Raw genomic sequence first — 24,007 nt, forward strand, 5'->3', positions numbered from 1 at the left:
GAGCTTTTCCTTCCGATGAGTCGGCTCTGAGGTTCAGTCAGCGTGAAGCGTCCCGACCTGCTGCTAGCTTGTCCGAGACCCGCCGTCGCCGCACGTCTTGAGGAGCCGCCGCCGGCCGCTTCCCCTCGCCCCTTTCCCCCCCCTCAGCGCCATGGCCTCAGGATCAGAGTAAGTGTGAGCCGCCCGCGGCGGGCCGTGGCCTAGCTCTGGCCGCGGTGGTGCTGGGCCCGGCTCGGCCTCGGCCTACCTCTCCTTACTTCGCCTCCGCGCGGCACTGCCCGGGCCGGGCCCGGCGGCGGGCCCGATCCGGCCCCCGATCCCGCTGTGTCATGCAGGCTCTGAGGAGGTGGGGGCGGGGCTGGGAGGGGGATGGGCCGCTCCTCGCGCGCGCCCGGCCAGGCGCGTGCTCGCAGGGGGGCCCCGCGCGCCACCGCCCCTCTCCCCCGCCTCCTCCCGGCTGGGCCTCCCCGGGAAGTGTCGAGTCATGGAGGGGCGAGGCGAGGCCTGGCCAGGCTGGGCCTCCCGCTGGGCTCTGGCCGTGCCCCCGCCCGGGGCCGTCCCGCCTGGGCTAGGCCTCAGCCAGGGAGGGCTTTGTCTTCCAGGCCCTAGAGCGCCGGGGAAAGCAGTGGAGCGGCTGGCGGGGCAGCGAGGGGGGAGAGGCATGTTCCGGCCTCCTCCCCGCAGGCCCGCAGCGGCCCTCGGGTCGGGGCTAGAAGTAACTTGGGAGTAGAAGGGGCAGAGATGTTGTGCCGGGCTGGCCTCTGTGGCAGCTGAGGCAATCGGCTATATTTTCATCTCTGGTGTCTTGCCTCACTCTGGTTTTGGTTCAAGGCTGAGGGTCATCTTTTGTGCTCCTCAAAAATGAGTTGAGTAATACTGGTGTCTCAGCTCCCAGCCCACGTGTGCAAGCCACATCATTGCCCCTTGAGAGGAGTAAAAATAGAACCTGAAGATAATTTCCCAAATCCAAGAATACTTTAAGTGACGTTGGCCTCGCCAGAGGTACTTTCAGTCCCTTTAGTGTCCATGGTTTATCTTCTTTTCTTTTGCAACTCCTGCAATTTAGACCTACTTGGTCCTACTAAATCAGTTCCAGCAAGGTGTACCAAGAATATAGTGTCCGTGGTAGAGCTTGTGATGGAAGTGATGGTCTCAAAGGCATATTTTGAGTCTGAGTGAGGTGAACGGCATCTTTAAAAAGAAATTTCTACTTTTGCAAAGTTGTTCTCTCCACATAGGAATCAACAAAAGTTAGTCTGCAACTGGAAAACAGTTACTTTTTAGTTGCAATTTTTGGGTCAATGCTGTTGGCAGCCATCTTGCTGAACTGAGCTTTAGCACAGCAAGTAGCATTGCAAGAGCTAATAGAGATTCTTGTTTTTCGTGTGCATACCTGTCTGAAACAGTATTTGAGAACTTGGCATCTTGAGCATGGGTATGAACTCCCTGCTTGGTTGTCATGTGCTGTTCCAGTAAGTGGCTGGATATCAGCTTCCCTGTGCCCAGCTCCTGCCTCCCTGACACCACGCGATCAGCAGCCTCGTACCGTCGCGCTCACTGATGGTGCATCACAATACTAAACCAATCCTCCCCATCCCTTTCATCCCCCACATACCCTCAAAACTAAGCCCCAGGTGTTTTCTTGCCTTGATGATCTATCTGGCAATGATAGTCAATCTGGGATGATCTATCTGGCAATATTCGTGTATATTAAAAATACACACGCACGTTTTTGCAGACTTGCAATTCAATGTATTTTCATAATTCACTACAAAAAATACAAAATTTTCATAATTCACTACAAATTAACTACAAAAATGCGCTTTCACAACTGCTACCATACACTGGGACTCCTACAGTAGTATGGAGAATGTACAGATGTCTTTCCCAGAACTGGCAATACTGCACATTGCGCAAATTGTCTAGGACTCCAATCCTTTTGAGTAGCAGTTAGAAGAAAATTTGCGGGTTGAATACTGATATCAAAATAGAGATTTAAATAATTTACTCTTAAAAACATTCATATTTATAGCCTCTTACAGAAAATAAACAATTCATCAGATATTTCACTTATTTGCTTCAATGGATAAAATGTTTTATGGATTTATTTTTTTTCATACTTACCTGGGAAAAGTAGTTCAGTCTGTAACATGGATGTTCAGGTTCAAGGTGGTAAGAAACTGCTGACAGGTTTTATCTTGGAAGCGAGTTCATGAGGGCATTGATAAAAAGGCACACCAGCATACAGAAGGCATGACTGTTTTCACTTTCGTTACTGAAGCTGGAATCGCTTTGAGTCGGTGACTTTTCGTTGTATATTTATCACAAACTTGCAGGAACACCTTAGTTCCCTACTTTATGTGGAGCTTTAGAGATTGGTAGTCATTTTCAGAAGAATCAGTAATTACTTTCTGCTCTCACTCTTCATACTGTCCACCACAATGCATAGCCTCTGGGCGTTATCACATGCTGAACAAGGGGAGCTCCGACACAGAGAAAAACGATCAAGTGAAGTAAGTTGTAAAAAGTTGTCCGTGTCCCGTCCCCCCCCTTCCCTGTGTCAAATGGGGCTATTGGACTGCTTTACTGAGAGAGAAAAGGGGGCTAAGGATGGAAACTGGGTACCCATTATTGTTGGTCATTAGGGCTAGTACATATTTGCTTCAATTTTATTGATGTCTTGCACTTTATATGCAAGTTTGGCCATTAGCTGTGCCATTATGTCCTGCTTCTGGCCTCTGTCTAGGGGCAGGCTTGATGCAGGCTTTGAATTTCCTTTTAATTCCAAAACAGCTCTAAAGCTACATTTTGCGTTCAGTTTATCTCTTTGTTGAGTTAGTGAAAGAAAGGAGCGAGAGGGAAAGTGTGTGAGGAAGCTGACAAAAGGGGTGAGTAGGGGAGATGATCTAGAGGATTTGCACCAGGCTCTCTCTGATGGGAAACTCATTGAGGAGCTTTAAAAATTACCTAGGTTAGCTTTCTGTCCTGCCCTTTGCTGAATTTTGCCAGCACACGTAGGAAAGTTGGCAGGAGAGAACCCCAACCCACGCCTTAGGCTTTCCTGCTTAGTATTTTCAGTTCAGGCTCTCCTTCCCTGATGCATAGATGTCGGGGATTGTCTGATCGTGGTTGAAGTGCATCCGTCATCTCAGTTACAGCATGAGGAACCCCCAGGAGAGATGCAATGAGGGCAAATGGTGATAATAATATTCTAAATTGCTACTGGAAGATGGGTAGTGCTTGTCTGTCAAAGTCCTTACCCCTGTCTGTAGGAGAAATAACATCACTCTCCTGTGTAGCTGTCATGTAATTTCTTAACACTTTTGTTTCTTTGTCTGCAGAACTGTCAGGTCAGATAACTGAAGCTGACCCCATGCGTTTAGATGTCTGCATGCTGTTTCTTGGAGATCTTTATTCCATTTTTAATGCCTCCAAGCTTTTCAATTGCTTTAAGTGCAGTAATGTACTGACAACATTGATCCAGCTCTCGCTTCTTACTTAGGAAAGTGCAGATTCAGTTCTTCAGTACTAAAACTTTTTTTCTCACATTTAGCAGAACTAAGTGGACCTCCTGCTGTGCTGTTCAGCACTGCTGTGTGTCAGAAGGTATCTGAACTTTTTTTCCAGATTGATACAGCTTTTAGTTTATTGAAAGGTTTGGTCCAAAAGCTTCCACTTGCTGCCCAGTTCCTCTTCCATTTATTTTTATCTTGTATCCCAGACCATTTTTTAGGCTGCACAGCAGTCTCTGCATCCTGAGGGACAGCCACTCAGTTTCAGTGACAGTTTATGTAGTCGAAGTCTGGCAGCAGTTTCTTATCAAAAGGCCTTTGGATCCACATCTCATGTGCAGAGGGGTATGATTTACATTCACGCTTTGAACAGGCTAAAATTGTTTCTTTCTGGTGTCCCTTAGCTCAAGTTTTAAAATCTACCTGCTAAATTAATTTCCAGTGTCCAGGAACTAATGCTGAGGCAAGGTCCTTACAAGTAGGTGGTTGTTTTTATCCACTGTTTTAACCACATGATCCTGTCTGGCCTGATGATGTATTGATTTCAGTTTTCTTATTGTGCTCTCAGTTTTCCTGGAAATCCCAGACCTTTTAGGACTCTACCAAGACCACATTTTAGGCTGAAGATGGAATTCATGAGCCCCTTCCTGGATGTATCCAGCAGCCTTTCTTGTGTCTTTTTGGGTTTAGAGAATGGATCTGTAACATCTCACATGATCATAGAAACATAGAATGTCCTGAGTTGGAAGGGACCCACAAGGATCGTCGAGTCCAACTCCTGTCCCTGCATAGGACAACCCCAAAATTCACACCATTATGTCTGAGGGCATTGTCCAAATGCTTCTTGAATGTTGTCAGGCTTGGCGCCATGACTGCCTCCTGGGGGAGCCTGTTCCAGTGCTCCACCCCCCTCTGGGTGAAGAACCTTTTCCTAATGTCCAACCTAAACCTCCCCCCGGCATATCTTCCTGCCGTTCCCTCGGGTCCTATCATTGGTCGTCAGGGAGAAGAGATCAGCGCCTGCCCCTCCTCCTTCCCTTGTGAGGAAGCTGTAGACCGCGATGAAGTCTCCCCTCAGTCTCCTCTTCTCCAGGCTGAACAGACCAAGTGACTTCAGTTGCTCCTCGTCTGGCTCCCCCTCTAAAGCTTTCACCATCTTTGTGGCTCTCCTCTGGACACTCTCTAGTAGCTTTGTATCCTTTTTGTACTGTGGGGCCCAAAACTGCACACAGTGCTCAAGGTGAGGCCGCACCAGTGCAGAGTAGAGCGGGACAATCCCCTCCCTCGACCGGCTGGCCATACAGTGCTTGATGCACCCCAGGACACGGTTGGCCCTCCTGGCTGCCAGGGCACACTGTTGCCTCATGTTCAACTTGCTGTCGACCAGAACCCCCAGATCCCTCTCCGTGGGGCTGCTCTCCAGCCTCTCGTTCCCCAGTCTGTATGGACATCCAGGGTTGCCATGTCCCAGGTGCAAAATCCGGCACTTGCCCTTGTTAAACTTCATACGGTTGGTGATTGCCCAGCTCTCTGATTTGTCCAGATCTCTCTGCAGGGCCTCTCTGCCCTTGAGAGTGTCAACGGCTCCTCCCAATTTTGTGTCATCAGCAAACTTTGATAACAAACCATCCAGTCCTGCATCCAAGTCATTTATGAAGGTATTGAAGAGCACTGGCCCCAAGATGGATCCCTGCGGAACCCCGCTGGTGACTGGTCGCCAGCCCGATGTAACCTCATTTACTATACCCCTTTGAGCCTGACCCATCAGCCAATTGCACGCCCATTGCATTATGTGTTTATCCAGCTGTATGCTGGACATTTTGTCCAGGAGGATACTGTGAGAGAAGATCATTGAAAGGGATGGATGTCGATTTCTTACCTCTTGCATTCTTTAATGAAGAGAGGAAAAAAGGCGACTTTCCCAGTGCTAGCAGTCCAGGAAAGACATGTTTTACAACTCCTCCTTTTGTTCACTCTAAAATAATGTTGCCTCTCATTTCCAACATGTTTCCTATGCTACCAGGGCTTATGCAGAGCTTGAAAACCTTTTGGAAACAATCTGGCTGCCCTCATAGGCTTGCTTGGTGGTGTTCCCCCTTTTACATGTCAGAGAAAGGAGCCAATACCACATAGTCTGTCTTGGAAAAACCTCTATCTTGAGGGGTGGAGGGACCTCGGGTATGTCACCTCTCTCTGATGTACTTTTAAAAATGCAGTGAGCATGCCAAGTGATGCACTGCTGCCATGGTCTGTTTTTGTGCTGTATAGCTGCTTGCTCTGCCACTTCCACTCAAGGTTTGATTTCTTCTGGTTATTTTGTCCTTAAAACAGTGAAATGGAGCCAAAGTGTACGGCCAACACAGTTGTCTACAAAGCTTCCTACTCTTTGCTGGTGCTTGCCACTTGCTTAGGACAAAGGAAGACTTTATTTTTTCTTTTTGGTGAGAATCAAACCAAACTGTGCACAGTTTTCTATTCCGACCTTAGTCACTGTCACATCTGGACTACTTTGAGAGAGTAGTCAGATGTCCACCAAGGGGAGTTACAATGGTCTGCTACTGTTGTGGCTGGCTATTGTACAACTTCCAAGAGCTCCTCGGGAATCAGTTGGTTCAAGTTCATATTTCTTTCGTAAAGTGAATTATTTGCTGTATTAGATTTTGAAGGAAATAATTTCATCTGCCTTTCTTCTGTTTCCTTGCTGTTTTATGTGCTCCATTTTGTCAAGGCAAATGAATTATCTGTCATATTTCTTGTGGTGTAGTGGGCTAGAGCTGCCGTGACTCCTGTGAAGGTATTATGGAAAGGTGCTTATATCCTAAAAAAAAAAACCAAACAAACCAACCCATTTTTCATGAGCACTTGAATATTTCTACTGGTTTGCTAGATTTAACTAATAGGCCTTGACAGGCTAAACTCTTGCAACTCTTCCTGTCAGGGGAGCTGCAGCATTGTCCTTTAATTCCCCTATTTATCTGGGATTTGACACCAAATAGACTTGAACTTTTGTTTCGGTGGCAGTGGTTATATATGATTTCAGATGAGTCTGACTAATTCTTTTAGGCCAAACATCTTACAGTCAGCAACATCTCACTGATCACTTCTTTTCATAGATAGCTTCATAGCTATTTCCATTTGAGGCTAGTAAAGTAGTTATATTTAGTGACAGAATACATTCTGCTTTGAACTCCTGAAACTGGTGCCTAGGAATAATATTCTCCTTTGTTTTATAAACAAGTATGGTTTCTAAAAGACAAGGCAACAAAGAAACCTGTAGAAAATGGAGACCAAAACAGGGGGGTGGCTGGAAAGGGGGGAGCAATATCGCTTGGACTCATTAACTTCTGTTTTCTTTGCCAGTTCTAAAGTGGATGACTTATCGACTGCTATTCTGAAGCAGAAGAACAGGCCCAATCGGTTAATTGTTGATGAAGCCATCAATGAAGACAACAGTGTTGTGTCACTGTCCCAGGTGCGTCATCTATAAAAGCAAAGCATTTAATCTGGTAATATGCAAGCTGTTGCTGTCTATTAACTTGAAATGTAACTTTGCAACATGAATCTAAGTATTTGTGTCAGAAGCTGCAGCAGTTACAAGTGAGGGAGGTGGGTTGTCTTGTTTTCTAATGCTCTTCCATGATAAAATATATTTTGATTCCCAACTTCTAGGATTCAGTTGAGCTTGTGCCCTTAGTCTGGCTTCAGGATTAGCTCTTGACCGGTGTAGTGGGAGCCTCTGTCTTTGTAGATCTAGTATATTGCTTCCAAGATGTAATTCTCCAAAGTCAAGTAACTCTCCTTCAAACACTTGAATTCTTGTTTTGTCAAAAGCTTGTTCTAATGCTGTTATTGTTTACAGGCAAAAATGGATGAATTGCAACTGTTCAGAGGAGACACTGTTCTGCTAAAAGGAAAGAAGAGGAGAGAAGCAGTCTGCATTGTTCTGTCAGATGATACCTGCTCAGATGAGAAGATTCGCATGAATAGGGTTGTTCGCAACAACCTGAGAGTGCGCCTGGGTGACGTGATCAGGTGAGGACTAGTTTGCGAACTGTTGCGTATCCCTGGGTCACCTAAATAACTTGTGCACTGGCTCTGAATTGATTCAGTCTGTAGCAGAGACAGAGTCTGCAGGAAGTATTCTTACATCTTCCAGAGGAGATCACAGAAATGTTTTCAAGTGTGTCCCCTACATCAGGGATCTCCATTTGCTTTTGCATGTGTTTCTGGCTGTATGCATATTCAGATTAATACTAAAAAATGATGCTAAAGATTCTTGAAGTCTCTTCAGGACCTTCACAAGCCCAGGTCCTGTCATTAAATTAAGTAGTTCAATTACCCCACTGTTGTCATGGTCTTCTTCCCAAATTTACAGTCAGATGAATTCACGAGTCTTTCCTGTCTAAATTTTTAATGTCTACAAAGTTAACTGTGGAAAGCAGTAAGCAACATTGTAATTGATCTCATAGTATGGTTAGCTCAAGCACTGAGCTGCCCTATGACAAACAGAAGTTAAAACTTGCTAGAAATGAGTGAAAAAAAACATGAAGCAGTCAGATAGCAAAATTAAAAATCCTTGAAGGTTGTTTATGTTCCAATTTTTGTTATAACATAATTTTAAAATTAGGAATGCTTTAACAGTGTTGCAGGAATTTTGTACAACACTTGCAGAAGGCAGTGGGAAAGCATTGAATGTATACACGTATACATCTTGGCTTACAGGAGGCAGGTTCCATTCTATGATGGGAGTGGGGGGAAAAACATGTGAGCATTTCTTAAACATAAAAATGCTAATTTGCAGGCTTAAATATGTGAGGGTTGGCAGCTCTTCCTTCTGAATATCTTCCTAATCTGGAATATCGTGCATGTTCTGGGAAAATTGGAGCCTGGTTTCTGACACTAGACTTCCTGGAGTGATATCTGGAATAATCTTTAAATGCAAAATGTGTTTCATACGAACTTTGTAGAGGAGAGGAACGAGTCTGTTCCACCCATCTCTCTACCACTAGAAAACGCAAGTTTTAAACACGACTGTAGTTGGAACAGAACAGTGCTTTGAGCCAGTCTGTGGGTTTAAAATAAAGGTGAATCCTTACTTTAACCTGATGTGAGGTTACTGTTGGAGTAATTTCTAGTGTGACAGTTCAGCCTGTGCTCTCCCCTTCTCTGCTGGGACTGTGTCTGTAGTGGTTCTCAGCCTTCCAGATGTGTTACTGATTGTCTTAGCTTTGTTGCAAGGGTCAGAGAATTTTCACACCTCTTGCTCTCAAAGTTTCTCTTGCTGATCTTTAAGTACTTATTGTGTTACTTTCTGTGGCCTGGTTTCTGCCAAAATCCAGATTCATGCGCTAATCACTTCCTGCCTGTAGTCTGTCAACTGTTTTCCTTCTGGCACAGTCTGTCTTTTCCTTTATTCTTCTGCTATATCCTCTCTGTAAAGCACGTGGTAAAAGAATCTATTAAGAGTCTCTAACAAAGTAGCGTATGAAAAGTTGCATGCTCAGCTGCAGTTCCACATAGGCTTTTCTTAGCTGGCAAAGCCAGTTTGAGCTTTCTGCCTCTCTGCCACAGCTTGATACTCTGAGCTGTCGCTACAGTAGGCTGTTGGCCTACACTGTAAAATAATAGCTGAAATGTTTATTTAAAAAGGGGGAAGGGGCCTTCAGGCTTTAACCTAAATGTCAGTCTCCACAAAGGGGGATTGACAGACACCTGGCTACCCCTGGTTGGTACTGTGAGAGCCTTTGCTCAGAATCAGGGTTATCAGCAACAGGAGCTCTATTCTCTGTAGTAAGTTATGAGAGAGAGAAAGAAACAAAGAGTTTCCCCCAGCTCTCTTTCCCTTACAGTTGGTTCAGCAGTAGCTCCTTGTTGAAACAAAAGTTAGCTCGTGACTCTCGCAGGTCTTTAAGCTGCATTAGTAACTTGTGAATGTGCATTGGGGATGGTAAGGGGGGCTACAGAAGAGCAGGGGGTAGGAAGAAAGTATGAAACTCCCCAGCAGTTTTGGATAGGGCTGAGAGGAGTGAAGGAAAGCATGTGTTGTGAAGACTAGCTCTCTGATGGGCATGATTTTTGCCTTGTCAGCATTCTTATGCAGGTGGGAAGTCTCACCAGGGCTTTGGAGGGTCCTTTCTGGCATTTGTACTGGCCTGGGAAGGGACATCACTGCCTTTTCCAGACTCGGGTGTAAGTCCAGGATGATATGGCTAACTGGAGTTTTCTTCTGTTGCAGCATCCAGCCTTGCCCAGATGTGAAATATGGCAAACGTATCCATGTGCTGCCAATTGATGACACGGTAGAAGGGATAACAGGGAATCTGTTTGAGGTCTATCTCAAGCCGTACTTCCTGGAAGCATACAGACCCATCAGGAAAGGTAATAGCACCTGTTATTGAAGTCCTGATGGCAGCAAGTGTGAGCTAGTCCTGAGACTGAATAAAGAGAATTTCTAGAAGCTTGCACAGATCTCCACAAAGCATTAGACTGACATCTGTAGAGTGAGATTTTGCTGGTGCTGATTTAATTTTTTTCCTAATCTTCAGAAGAAAGGGTGATATCTTGCTGGTTGGCAGAGCAGCTTGATAGTTCTCCTGTGGTTTTTTGCTATATGGGATGGGAGAGCATCAGAAAAGGCTCAGGTAGAACCCAGTTTAATGAGATTTTCTCCTGAGTTGCTACCACTTGATGGGATTGGGGAGTTGCCCGCATATTAATCAGTTGGTTGGATATACTAGCTGGCACCCTGACTAAATTCACTTTTTCAAAGTAATTTAATTAATAACTGGGAGAGTGCATAAAACACAAATATACTTTTAGAGTTGTGCTAGTAGCACTTCTGCTGGAACAAATAGGTCCTAATACAGTATAAACACAAGTTGAAGTTATCCAGCTTTTGTAGCCCAGTTTAGCCAGGAGTCATAGTGCAGTATTATATATTATTCTGCTTCTGGAGACAACCAGTTATAACTAGTAACAACTAGTTATAACAACTTCAAAATGAATTTTTATTAAGTTAGGGCTTTTTGCCTGTTTTAGAAATGTTAAATTGAAACTGAATGGAAAAGAAATGTGATTCTTTGCCTTTGTGTTTTGTATTTAGGCAGAGTATTCTTTTCTGTTGTTTGCTGGTTTTGTTTGCTGTTTGTTTCTGGATGAAATTGGAGAACTTCAACTGCTACAGATCTAAATGGTGCTTGGGTAGTCACAGTACATGCAGCTCTTGAGTTTAAAATGCAGAGCAGTGTTAAAAATGCCAGCAGTGTATGCCTATGTAACCCACTTTCTTGTCCTCTGGGGCTGCTGGTAGTACAAGGGTTGACATTTTGCAGACATCTGTTGCAGCAGGCTACTGAAATGTGGGGTTTTACAGGTGACATCTTCTTGGTGCGTGGAGGGATGCGTGCAGTGGAGTTCAAAGTGGTGGAGACAGATCCAAGTCCTTACTGCATAGTGGCTCCGGACACAGTGATCCATTGTGAAGGAGAGCCCATCAAACGAGAGGTGAGCAGAATCCTGCCATGCGGTTCTACTGAATCCCCTCTGTCCAAAATCTGTTTTGGTGACAGTCCTTAAGAGCAAGCAGTGTTTGCAGTTCCTGTTTTGACATTTTGTGTATTGAATGTAATGATTAAAACCTCTGGTTTCAGGAGATGAGCTGCTGCTGAAGGTAGTCAGAAAAATGTGCTTCCAGTATCCTTCCTCAGATGCTGAGATAGCACCAATGCTTAGGTTTGCTGATGAGGTGCCATACTTTGGCAGCAGCTGTTTTTGCATCTGCTTCCGGATATCTCATGCTGGACTTAGATGCATCTTTTAATTCCAAAGTTCCCTTGATCCATAGCAGGGAGGGCTTACAATGTTGCTAAATTTCATGCCACATGAAAAGAAAGCAATTAGTGCTTTTTCAGTGAGAAATTTGAAATCTCTAAATGGTTGAATTTTTTTTTTTTTTAATTATTATTTTTTTGTTCCCCAGTCCCTTAAGGTATCTAGCCTTGAGCGTCCCAAGCTTGAGGCAGCCTGAGTGGATTGCCTGTCAGGTCTTGGCCACCTTACTGTTACAGAGTAGGAAATCTCAGAGAAATGAGCTAAGATGGTTGTATACTTCATAAAGTAAGTGCCTTTTTACTATCTGCAAATCAGGGTGAGTGCTGGTTTGTAGTTAGCTGCCTTCTGAAAAATTCACCTCTATTTGACACTTGTGAGACTCTGTCTGGGCACTGGATGAGTCCAGTTTGGGCTCTTCAGGATACAGCAGAGACAGGTAGGAGCAAGTTCAGCCAAGGCCACCAAAATGATGAGGAGCTGGAGGTCAGAATGAATGAAGAGCAGCTGGGAGAGTGGGTTGATGTAGCATGGAGAAGGGAAGGCAAAGAGGCAGGCTTGCTGGCAACTGCCTGATGGGAAGGGGTGGATAACCAGGTTCTTCTGAGAGCTGCGCCCAGGGACAGGACTAGAGGCAATGGCACAAGCTGGATCAAGGGAAATTCCCAATAGATATTAGGAAAAAGGTTTCCCCAAACCCTGGAGCAAGGCTCGGAGAGGGCAGAAATCTCCAGACCTGGAGACCTTCAGTGCTTGAAGTTCCTGTTTGTAGGGCTTGGACTGAGCCCCTCTGAGATTCCAGGCTGTGTTATGTTATTATTTTAGTGTGGCCTAATGTTACAGATAACTAAGGCCAGTAGAGATTTGGACAGCCAAATGAATGGATGCTGTAGAGCTATACTGAAAGAGTTGGTTACAGTTGGTCTTATCTGCACATCTGGATCTTAACATTCTCTGTTAATTTGAGTTAATCCCAAAAGAAAACACTATATTGGAGAACTGTATGGTAGCTAGGGTATGTCAAGTAGTTAGAAATATCACTTACAGTTTAAGGAATAAGTATATTTTATACTGGGCTTCATTGTTTATTGTTATCTTTGTTAGCCACATCAGAGGGTCACACAACTTGTTTTGCGCTAGAGTCTGTAGGGGTCCTGGCAGCAGAGGCTGTCATTCAAGAGGGTGGGCTTCAGTGATGTCTAGGTATGTACAGGCATTTCCCTTTGCATGTCTGGGAAGAGAGAGCTAACAATTGTAGAAGACACCAGGAAGACTTGAAAGTGAGAGCCTTAAGACAGCAGAAAATGGCAACGAGCAAAAACCTGGATTCCTGGGTTCTGTAGACCGGGAGGGATTGTTGAACTATTGTTTTCACTCAAATGTTTAATGTATTTCCTTTTGGGTAGGATGAAGAAGAGTCACTGAATGAAGTGGGTTATGATGACATTGGTGGCTGCCGGAAGCAGCTGGCTCAAATCAAGGAGATGGTGGAACTTCCCCTCCGACACCCTGCGCTCTTCAAGGCCATAGGAGTGAAGGTAAGTCTCCGAGTGCACCAGGTGGATGAGTGGGCTTGCCCTTGCGGATGACTCTTGATGTCGGAGGTTTATGAGGTATTGGGAGGGGAATAAATAATTTGTGGGTTTTTTTTTTTTTTAATGCTGGTGTTAAGAAAGTATTTCCTTACATGTTTTGGACACAGATTAAAGTATTGGCAACTTGCAAAGCAGGAGGATGCTTTGAATCAGCACTGTCAGTTACTGGCAAGGTTTTTGTTTGTGTGTCATGCAAAGTAGTAAGGGTGTTGATAGCAATGCTGGAATGGCAGCTGTTGCATGAGTTTGCATCACAACTTCAGACTGGCTTTATCAAATGCTTACAGCTTCACTGTGAAGCTACTTAGGCATTCGGTTACTAGCTCACCACCTAAGTCCCTTGCCTTTGTCCTCAGCCTCCACGTGGGATCCTGCTGTATGGTCCTCCTGGCACTGGTAAAACACTGATTGCCCGAGCGGTGGCCAATGAAACGGGGGCTTTCTTCTTTCTGATCAATGGTAAGTTTTGTGGCTGCTTTGGCCCCAGATCTGCTGTGTGCTCATTCATCCATCTCATGATAATGAATGGTATTAATAGGGCTTATAGAGCCATGTTGTCTCCCTGACATCCCTCCTTACCTCTTTGAAGTGTGCCTCTGGGGACGCTTAGAGGCCATTTGTGTGGAAGCGTCTGTAGCGGCACTTCCCTTAAGCTTCATTGTTTTGTAGCAGGATGGTTGGAAAGACAGCTTTGCAATGCAGGGACTTGGAGTCTATCTGGCTGAGTGTTAATTTATGTTGGTGAGGGTAGAGCTGGGAGTGAAGTGATGAGATTATTCTATGTATATGGGACACTTGTTTCTGTTGCTGCCAGCATGTTCCATTCAGAAAAGAAGCTGGTCTGCTGTAGATCGATTCCACCCCACCCCCCCCCACCCCCACCCCCCCAAGTAAAGCACAAGACCTGTTCTGTTTCACATAACATTAACTGAGAGGAACTGTCCTGAAGTTATAACGAGTACCTTGGAACTTAGCTACAAGTGACAGAACCTCCTATTGATCACTCTTTACCTGTAGCAGTTGAGATGGATACTGGTTTATGGACCAGATTTTCCTCACTGTTCTTCTGTCCCATTTTAGAGTCAGTGCTGGAATAACTGAACGTTTGTACTTAAGGAGTGCTGCTTTTCTTTTCTGATTTCAATCACTTAGACCCATGAAGGTGAAAGCAAAGGAGTGAGTGTATAGCACAGCATAGCAGTGAGCAGCAGTAGGGAAGTGACTTGCTTTGTATCTCAAGATATCAGCTGTAAATTGACTGTTTTTAACTATATGTCACCCTTGTCATATACTTCCTAAGTGTACGGAAGGTGTCACTGCATGCTAATAAGCCAGACGTTTCTTTAGACACTTGTACTTCTATTGCGTAATAAAAATAACATTGTCAGAATTAGTGATGCATTCTCTGTCTGCTAGTCCCAAGCCTGGAGCTGCAGGCAGTGTTGTAGACAGAGCTGGTATGAATTGGTGAGTTACTTGTAATGAAACACTCTTAGTACCTGCCTGCACCAGTGGCTCTGCAGCTGGTGCACTTCAGTCAGCTAGCAGCTTTGCACTCCTGAGGGTCAGGTTTCTTTTTCTTGGATCTCTTAGAAGCATACTTTTCTCTTCATTACCACTCCCATCAGCATGATGGAAAAATCTGTAAAAACAGAATAAATTTGTGAGCCTGCGCTAGCGTTCAGCAATTGTAGGAGATCTCAGGGGAATGCTGTCCTTCCTTCTGGGATTGATGTGCTTACACATTTATTTATTTATTCTTTGAGAGGAGATAGATTTTGGGTTGTTGGTGTTTTGGTGGTGTTTTTGTTTTGTTTTGTTTTTTGGAACTCATTTATAGGATCTTACAGAGGTAAATGTATACCTGTGTAATGCAAGCTAAAGACAGCTTCAATATCTTACAGCTTTTTCCTTCCCTACCCTGATAATTCATCACCATATAATTTGATTGCTTCTCTTGCAAGCTAGGACTGGCATTAACTGTGTGTGGTGGCACATTACAGAGAAGCTCACCAAATGTGAAATAGGGTAAGGAAAGAGGCGGCTAAAGGTAGCTCATTGACTAATGCTGCATTCTGTTAGAGTAAACTGAAAACACCAGAATAATGATAGAAAGTAATTCTGCATGCTGTTCTTGCCTGTTCAGCTGCAAATTTAATGAACTTGGTTGCTTTGGCATGAAATATAGATACTCCCATGTGAACGTTGTACTAAAAGAATTCAGCTGCATGCCTTGGGGCTAGCTGCCTCTCTTTTGGGTGCCACAGTGCCATTATTTTTTCAGGTCCTGAGATCATGAGCAAGCTGGCTGGTGAGTCTGAGAGCAACCTGAGGAAAGCCTTTGAAGAAGCAGAGAAGAATGCTCCTGCCATCATCTTCATTGATGAACTGGATGCCATTGCTCCTAAGAGAGAGAAGGTAAAGAAAGCCTGTAGAAGGTAAAGGAGTACATCTTTTTTTTGGTAGCAGCTGGTGTGAATATCTGCATTTGACTACAGGGTAAAGCAGTATTTAACTTAATGCTTGAATTCAGTTGGATGTCAGAAGTTGGATATTAGAAGAATCCAATATAGTTCACGATGTTTCTTAACAGCTCGCATCTGTTGTATCTGTCTGCTCTGGTGCAGTACTAGCTCCTGTGCTGTGTTGTAGAGCTTTTGGTCTAATCATTACTTTCTCTCTCCATAGACACATGGAGAGGTGGAACGTCGCATAGTGTCTCAGCTGTTGACTCTTATGGATGGACTGAAACAGAGAGCACATGTGATCGTTATGGCAGCTACCAACAGACCTAACAGCATTGACCCAGCACTCAGGCGATTTGGTAACCATGATTGCTATCTTTTTGTGTGTGTGTGTGTGTGTGTATCAGATATTTTGTTATGGGCTATGCTTCAGGGGCCTTGGAAAGATTGAGCAGAAATTAATATTAGACATCTGTGTGTTACATAAACTATTGACTTGTCTCCAGCTACTTGTTTGAAATTTATTTCTAGGCTTCCAGCCTTTGGTATCACTTTCTGTGCTTTGTTAGGTTAGAACTTGTAGAAATAATGAAATACTTAAAGGGTAGCACGCTTTTTCACTTCATCAGTTAGGTGAGGCTATTTCAGGACTAAACACTTAAGGGGTTGTTCATGCCTCAGGTTGCAGAAGGCTCTGAATTGTCCAATTTCTCTTACTTTTATGATGAGAAGTCTGATAGTTTCTGAGATTCAGGTTTTCAAAACTTTGCAGTGTGAATGAATGTCTGTTGTATGACCAGTTGGTAAAGTCTATAATAGCAAACCAGTCAAGTTTGCAGGAAAAAATGGCCTCTTAAATGTGTAGTGAGGCATTTGAATGCACAGCTATGGCTAGAGGAAAATGATAGTATATGTACCTTAGTTAATATTGCAGTAATACGTAGGTTTCCTGCCTCTCCAGATATTGGGGCAGTTCATGTTTTTCACCACTTGAGTACTGCTATGAAAGGTCTGAAAAATTAAATCTTTCAGTATTTGTGGACTCCTGTGCTGAGGACACAAAGGTAGGAATAAGCAAAAATGTCTTATGGTGTGTCGGTTAGGGGAAGCATATTTTCCTATAAATGAGGCTTGGAAAAAAAACCAGAAATCCTCTGTGTTTATATAATCTTGAACTCTAGTTAATACAGTAGTCTCAATTTCCCTAAATGGCTAAAGCCTTTCCTCCTTCTCTGATCTGACTCTACTACTGTGCTGATAGATGCTGCAGAGAAACCCAAAGCTCTGGCATTTTCTGAAATTGTATGTGTTTGTGGCTCGTCATCATGTTCCTCTGTCAGAGGAAGGTGGCAACTGCAGCTCCTTTAGTTCACAGAATCAGCAGCTCAACGTATGTTTTGTACTCCCCAGGTCGTTTTGACAGAGAGGTAGATATCGGTATCCCAGATGCCACCGGGCGCCTGGAGATCCTGCAGATCCACACAAAAAATATGAAACTGGCTGATGATGTGGATCTGGAACAGGTGAGTAGCATGCTATTAGGAAAGCTTGTCTCTGCAGGCATACATTCCTGATGCTCTGTTTTGTAGTGGAAGAGTTGTTATGGCTTGATTGTGTAAACGTAGTTGCTCATTTAGGACAGCATGAAACTGGGCGAATGTGTGATCTCTGGGCTTCCTTCTAACTAGTTTACCAGTGACCAAAAATCTTCACTCGCTAGTGAAGAATGGCATGGCTAAATGAAATAAATGTGTATCAGTCCAGTCTGGAAGTGCCTTGCCACTGTCCTCCTGGGTTTGTTTGCTGTGGCATTCTCTTTAAAAATAAAGCAAGCCTGAAACAGTGCTCACAGAGCTGGGTGAACATTGTGGTGATACTGGATGGTTACTGTAATCTCTGTCCTGAATGAAGAACTGCAGTCCTCAGAGTTATCTTTCTGCACACCATCTGAATTCCAGTTGCAGCTTTGAACTCAAGTAGGAGGTGGAACAGCAGTGTCTTTATCTGTTAAATATGTGATAGCACTCGTCTTGAATTTGCAGCAGAGCACTGATGTTCTTGTCCTGCAGAGTTTTGTTGCACCTCTGAGTGAGTGACCAGAGCATGCATTGCCCTTGCAGAGCGCTTGCTTGTATCCTTGAGTCATAGTCAGTGCTCTGCTTTCAGGTGGCAAACGAGACCCATGGCCATGTTGGTGCTGACTTGGCTGCTCTTTGCTCAGAAGCTGCTCTTCAGGCTATCAGAAAGAAGATGGATCTCATAGACCTAGAAGATGAAACCATTGATGCTGAAGTGATGAACTCACTGGCTGTGACCATGGATGACTTCAGGGTAATGCAGGAGTGTCCCTCTTTCTTTTGGGTGCAATGTCTAATTGCTTATCTGAAGCATGTGAACATAACATGTTAGAATTCATATAATGCTGTTTCTTCTAACGATAGTGGGCTCTGAGCCAGAGCAACCCTTCTGCTCTTCGGGAGACTGTGGTGGAGGTGCCACAAGTTACCTGGGAAGATATTGGTGGTCTAGAAGATGTAAAGAGAGAACTCCAGGAGCTTGTACAGGTAAGGGTTTCCAACAGATTTTTGCCTAGTCAGCTTGAAAAATAATAATAAAATCCAGAACCTCTTCACATTCCTGTTTGGGCTGTGAACAGGGTAAATGCAGAATTTTTATGGTATTTTCTTGCAATGGACTGAAAATACCATGCTGTTCCATCTTAGTGAACTTAGGGAGAGGAAGATGCTGGGAAGCAGCATCAGGCTTTCCTTAGCTGAGTCTACAGTGACATCTTGGGTGAGTGTTTTGCTACATACAGAAACAGCAGCAGTTCTGCTTCTCTTAAGTGGAGACCAGCAGTGGGATCACTGCTGAGAATCCTGTTACGTGGTGGCTTTATATGACAGAAAATGGATGAAGATTCTCATACAGAGAGCTTCTGAAGCATTAGCATAGGGATAGGTGAGAAGTAATTGTGAAGCCTTCTATGAAAGGAGAGGCTGGAACAAAGTCATGAATGGTCTCTGGAAACTTCTGGTGCCTGCCTGCGTTGGGGTGGTTTGGGTTTGATATGTCCCTGCTTTCAGTTGGCGCTGTAGAAACAGCTTGTCTGTGAATAAAAGAATCTACTTTTCAGTCTAATTTTCTGGTGTTAAAATCATCACCTATGACCTTGTTGCGGAGGATAAATGCTCACATCAGACATCTTGCCTGTCTCTGGAGGGCAGAGCAAATAGGTTAGATAATGAGCTGTTCCCTTTTGCTTCTGCAGGGCAGAGTGAAGCTGGGGTTAAGTGTGCTGGAAAACTACCTGAACTGGTACTTAGTTCATAGGTAGAAATAGACTGTTTAAGGCAGCTTTACAATTTAGCTGTGGTGCTTTTCAAACCAGCACCCATTTAAAAACTCCAGTGGCACCAAGCAGGCAGAATCTTGTGTTTAACCCACCAGAAATTTCAGGTAGTGTTTCTGGTAGGAGCAGAAACAAAACTGATCTAGTGAAAGATGTCCCTGTCCATGGCAGGGAGGTTGGATTAGATGATCTTTGAAGGTCCCTTCCAACCCAAACCATTCTGTGATTCTAAGGTACAGACCTGTTCTGGGTCATCACGAGAGGTTTTTGTTTGTTTTGTTCTCCTTCAGTATCCTGTGGAACACCCAGACAAGTTCCTCAAATTTGGCATGACCCCATCGAAAGGGGTTCTGTTCTATGGGCCACCCGGTTGTGGTAAGACACTGCTGGCCAAAGCCATTGCCAATGAATGCCAGGCAAACTTCATTTCCATTAAGGGGCCAGAATTGCTCACCATGTGGTTTGGTGAGTCTGAAGCTAACGTGCGTGAGATCTTTGACAAGGTAAGTGTATCTTCTTCTCCTTGTGCTATGTTTGTGCTGAGATAACCCCAAAACATTGTCTTCACTGCACTTGTCTTACTGGCCTGGTTCTTGTTTGTGTGTTTTGTGTTTTCCCCACTTGCACTGAGAGCAGAGGCTGCTTTCCTGATGTTAGGGAATTAATTCTCTTTGGCAACATAGCTATTTAAATGGTTTTCTCCTGCTGCAATTTGTATCTGTTGTTACAGGATGATAAATGCCCCAGTGTCTTAGCAGTGAGGCTAGCATTAGGATGGCATAGATATTCTCTGCATCCCTGAAAAAATTTACTTTGATACCTCATTAGCCATCACCTTCTACAGATTTTCAAAACATGCTACAGATTCTTCTTCTGCAGTTGGACTAGATGATCATTGTAGGTCCCTTCCAACTGAAATATTCTATTCTATTCTATTCTATTCTATTCTATTCTATTCTTGTCCTGCAATATATATGGCTTAGAAAGGAGCTCACTCCTACTACCTAGTTCCCCTGTAGATAGCGTGACCTCCTGGGACAGGAGGTATCTGCATGGATTATCTTGGGAATCCTCACTCCTGTGGTCAGGGAAGGTTCTGAAAGAGCAAAGTTGGAAGGAGAGTGAGAGAGAAAAATTTAGGTTGAGAGGGAACCTCAGAGGCCAGCTGTTTGTCCAGAGCAGGGAGATAACTTAGAAATTCAACCAGGTTGCTCAGGGCCTCGTGTTCTGAACATGTGCTAAGGATGGAGAATACCTGACCTCTCTGGGCCTTGTGCTAGTGTTTGAGCTCTCTCATTGTGAAGAAATATTTTTTTTCCTTATTTCTAACTGGAATTTTCTTTGCAGCCATTTGTGCCTGTGGTCTTTCATCCTTTTCCCTATAACTACCCATTAGGTAGCTGAAGACAGTGATTGGATTTCTCCCTTCCATTTGATATATCTTGCCTACTGATACTTGAGTGCCTAAATAACCAATTGACATCCCCAGATCTTGCAGGGAGAGTTCTGGTCCAGGCAAATTGGCTCCAGCTTTTCCTCTAGGCACTGGAGTTACCACCCTTCTGCTTGGTTCACAGTGCTAGCTTTGGGGAAATTCAGCTTGTTGTTCAGGAGAATTTAATTGAGGGTTTGTGTGGTAGGAGACTGTTCCGGAGCAGCTCCTCCAAGCTCTCCTTGCAGCAGCAGTGCTCTGGTACTCCTCTGAGCTGCTTTAATTGTAGGGTAGGCTTAGTGTGAAATTGGCGTGCTCCTTGCCTGGTGGTATTAACATGGAGTAATCATTCCCATTTGCTTTTTGCAGGCCCGCCAAGCAGCCCCTTGCGTGCTCTTCTTTGATGAGCTGGACTCCATTGCAAAGGCTCGAGGTGGGAATATCGGCGATGGTGGTGGTGCTGCAGACCGTGTCATCAACCAGATCCTGACAGAGATGGATGGCATGTCCACCAAGAAAAACGTCTTCATCATCGGTGCCACCAACAGGCCAGACATCATTGACCCAGCCATCTTGCGCCCCGGCCGCCTGGATCAACTCATCTACATCCCCCTGCCTGACGAGAAGTCCCGGGTTGCTATTCTTAAGGCCAACCTGAGGAAATCACCAGTTGCCAAGGTAGGATCTGCACCCTGACTGTGTCTGACTTGGGTTTGCTGTGTGCTGCATGTGCTCCTCACAAGCTGGGGATAGAGCAGAGGGCTGGTGACTGCTCCATGCAGTACAGAGCTGGGAAACCTTCAGTCCCTGAAGGATGGAAATGAAGAGGTAGGGGGAGGCTTGAGACTAAGTATCAACGAAGCTAGGTGTTGGTGTGTAAGCATAGCAGGTCTTTATCACATAGTGGAGTTCTGCCCACTGTGTGAGAACAGGAAAGCCTGTTATGGCAAGATGGAAAAGATTCTTGTACTCTGAAAGAAAAGTAAATGTAGAAAACAGGGGTGGGAAATGGAAACTGAAGAGGAACTACTGCAGTTAATTGTTGCTGAACTCTATCATAGGCAAGAGCTATGCCCCTTGCTTGGGGAGCAGGCAATAATGCAACTGATAGTTAATCAGAGAAAAGCAGATGTCAAGTGAGAGCTCAAGCTATTTTATGCCAAGCTTACCTTTTTAGGTGCTGTTGGGAAGGAAAGCTTCAAAGGAGGTTGCAGTACTGCTCCCTCAGTTGAGGGGGAGGAGGAGGAGGAGGTTGGTTGTCTTGGTCTGCCTGTGCCCCATCTCCATTTCCAGTCTGACAGTGTTTCATTTGACTCCTAATGCTGAGACCTGAGCAAAACATATCCTAAATCTACAAGTCAACCTGCCTCTTCTTGAGGGTGAACAGTGCAGAGGCATTCTCCCCCTCTGTTCCGCTCTCGTGAGGCCCCACCTGGAGTACTGTGTTTAGCTCTGGGGCCTCCAGCATAAGACAGACGTGGACCTGTTGGAGTGGGTCCAGAGGAGGGCCATGAAGATGATCGGGGGCTGGAGCACCTCTCCTATGAGGACAGGCTGAGAGAGCTGGGGTTGTTCAGCCTGGAGAAGAGAAGGCTCCAGGGAGACCTTATTGCAGCCTTCCAGTACCTGAAGGGGGCCTACAAGAAAGATGGGGAGGGACTCTTTATCAGGGAGTGTAGTGATAGGACAAGGGATAACGGTTTTAGACTGAAAGAGGGTAGATTTAGATTAGCTATTAGGAAGAAATTCTTTATGATGAGGGTGGTGAGACACTGGAACAGAGAAGTTGTGGATGCCTCCTCACTGGAAGTGTTCAAGGCCAGGTTGGATGGGGCTTTGAGCAACCTGATCCCTGCCTGTGGCAGGGGGGTTGGAACTAGATGATCTTTAAGGTCCCTTCCAACCCAAACCATTCTATGATTTACAGCTGCTTTGCAGGGTCTTGCTGGGTGTGTGGGGAGTGTGGCCTGCCTTTGTATGTGGTTAACTTTTCCCAAAAACAAGAACCTTAACAGCTAATCTTTTCAAAATTGGCCAAAGTTAAGGCAGCATCTTGATACCATGGGATCTAAAGATACATCTTTGTCACCTGAGGGTGTAAGGTGTAAAGGACAGGCCTCTCTTGGTTGGTTGGTTGGTTGGTTTGTTTGTTTGTTTTTCACTAGGATGTCGACCTGGATTTCCTAGCTAAGATGACCAATGGCTTTTCGGGGGCTGACCTGACAGAAATTTGCCAGCGTGCCTGCAAACTGGCCATCCGTGAGTCTATCGAGAGTGAGATCAGGCGAGAACGTGAGAGGCAGACCAACCCTTCCGCTATGGTGAGTGGGGCACTCTGAGCTTTCCCCGCTTGTGAGATGGGCAGCCCACCTCCGCCCATGGGTGAGGCGGGATGCGTTCCTCTCCATAATCCTTGGATGGGGATGAGTGGGCTCTCAGCACAGAGCGTGGAGCTGGAGCACTTTGTTCTCATCTTGTGGGAGGCCGAGGCCCTCCTGGGGTGCCTCATTGTCAGCATTGCTCAGAAGGCCCCTGCTGCAGCTGTAACTCACAGTCTGTCACAGTGTCCCTCTCCAGCCCCTACTTTGGCAGGCATTGGAGCATCCTGGCCTAGAGGGAGGCCATGAGCAGCTGTCAGGCCGTGGAGCTTGGGCACACAGCTCACCTGGGCCCTCTGTCCTGCTGCAGGAAGTGGAGGAGGACGACCCAGTTCCCGAGATACGCAGGGATCACTTTGAGGAGGCCATGCGCTTTGCTCGACGCTCTGTCAGTGACAATGACATCAGGAAATACGAGATGTTTGCACAGACTCTACAGCAGAGCCGTGGCTTTGGCAGCTTCAGGTAACTGTGGGGGAGTGGGGGGAGGGCAGTATGGCTCAGCCAGCCCCAGAACAGATCACCGAGGCAGCTTTCTGCTGGATTCTGGGTAACAAATTCCTTCTTCCACCACATTTTCCCATTCTCCCCAGTGTGTATAGCAGCCAGCTGAGCATGTGGCGGGTGTAGGCTGTGCTGCAGGTCAGTTGTAGCTGCTCTGTTAGTGCTCCTGAATTCCATCAACCCTTTTTTCCTTTAACACAGGTGCCATCCAGCAGTTGTATAAGCCTTTTGCATGACCTGCTGTAAGGCTTCATCCCATTTCTCCTGTGTGTCCTACTTGGCACCAGGGTGTTGGTGTGGAGGGAGGGGATCATGCTGAGCTGTGAGGAGGCATTTGAACAGCATCTCTTCTCTCCCCTTCTGCACCACTGCATGCAGGTTCCCATCGGGTAACCAGAGCGGCGCCAGTCCGAGTCAAGGCACAGGAGGTGGCAGCGGGGGCAATGTGTACAGCGAAGACAATGACGATGATCTCTATGGTTAACTCACTGTCCTCTGTGGACCAAACTCCAAATCAGGCCACATTGTACAGGGAAAAATCCAATGTTCAGTGGCCTCTCAGCTTTATTCCTCAGTCAGAACAGTGTAGCTGCACATCAGACTTTGTACAGAGAATGTTTTCTGCAAACACAAATCCAGACCGCTGTTCAGTTGAGAGGCAGACCGTGAATTAACAAGGAGGGGAACTGACTTAATTTCTGAGAAATTTCTGTTCTAGTTTATGTGGCAGAATCAGCAGCTTTAGCAAAGAGTACAATGCTAGCCTGTATAAAAAATATCCCACAAAAATAATAAAAAAAAATTAATAAAAATCCCACAAAACTCTAGCCAGGCCCTGGCAATTCCTTTGTGTGTGACTGGTGCAGCGTAGCTTGTGCTGTCTCTGTAACCCCTGTGTCTCACATGCTATCTTGAGCACTCAGTCTGGTGGAGCCCATCTGT

The 24,007-nt window shown here is 45.3% G+C and overlaps 1 protein-coding gene across 2 annotated transcripts; it reads left to right on the top strand.

Moving 5' to 3' along the window:
- Window positions 1-23,892, top strand: LOC104013822 (transitional endoplasmic reticulum ATPase). 2 transcript variants are annotated; one of them, XM_087762723.1, is made up of 17 exons: window positions 1-168; window positions 6,873-6,984; window positions 7,372-7,544; window positions 9,748-9,890; window positions 10,885-11,015; window positions 12,746-12,877; window positions 13,291-13,393; window positions 15,219-15,352; window positions 15,623-15,758; window positions 16,810-16,922; window positions 17,566-17,730; window positions 17,841-17,963; window positions 19,042-19,254; window positions 20,553-20,861; window positions 22,349-22,504; window positions 22,872-23,026; window positions 23,444-23,892. In XM_087762723.1, the coding sequence occupies exons 1-17, from the start codon at window positions 152-154 to the stop codon at window positions 23,547-23,549; spliced, it is 2,421 nt and encodes an 806-aa protein (XP_087618849.1). In that variant the 5' UTR covers window positions 1-151; the 3' UTR covers window positions 23,550-23,892. The 2 variants fall into 2 exon arrangements, with proteins under 2 accessions (XP_087618849.1, XP_087618848.1); XM_087762722.1 differs by lacking the exon at window positions 1-168 and adding an exon at window positions 2,495-2,513.
- The last annotated feature ends 115 nt before the right edge of the window (window positions 23,893-24,007 follow it).

Source organism: Nipponia nippon, unplaced genomic scaffold, assembly GCF_047370975.1.
Source record: "Nipponia nippon isolate SJK-2023a ecotype South Korea unplaced genomic scaffold, ASM4737097v1 scaffold_27, whole genome shotgun sequence".
Lineage (NCBI taxonomy): Eukaryota > Metazoa > Chordata > Aves > Pelecaniformes > Threskiornithidae > Nipponia > Nipponia nippon.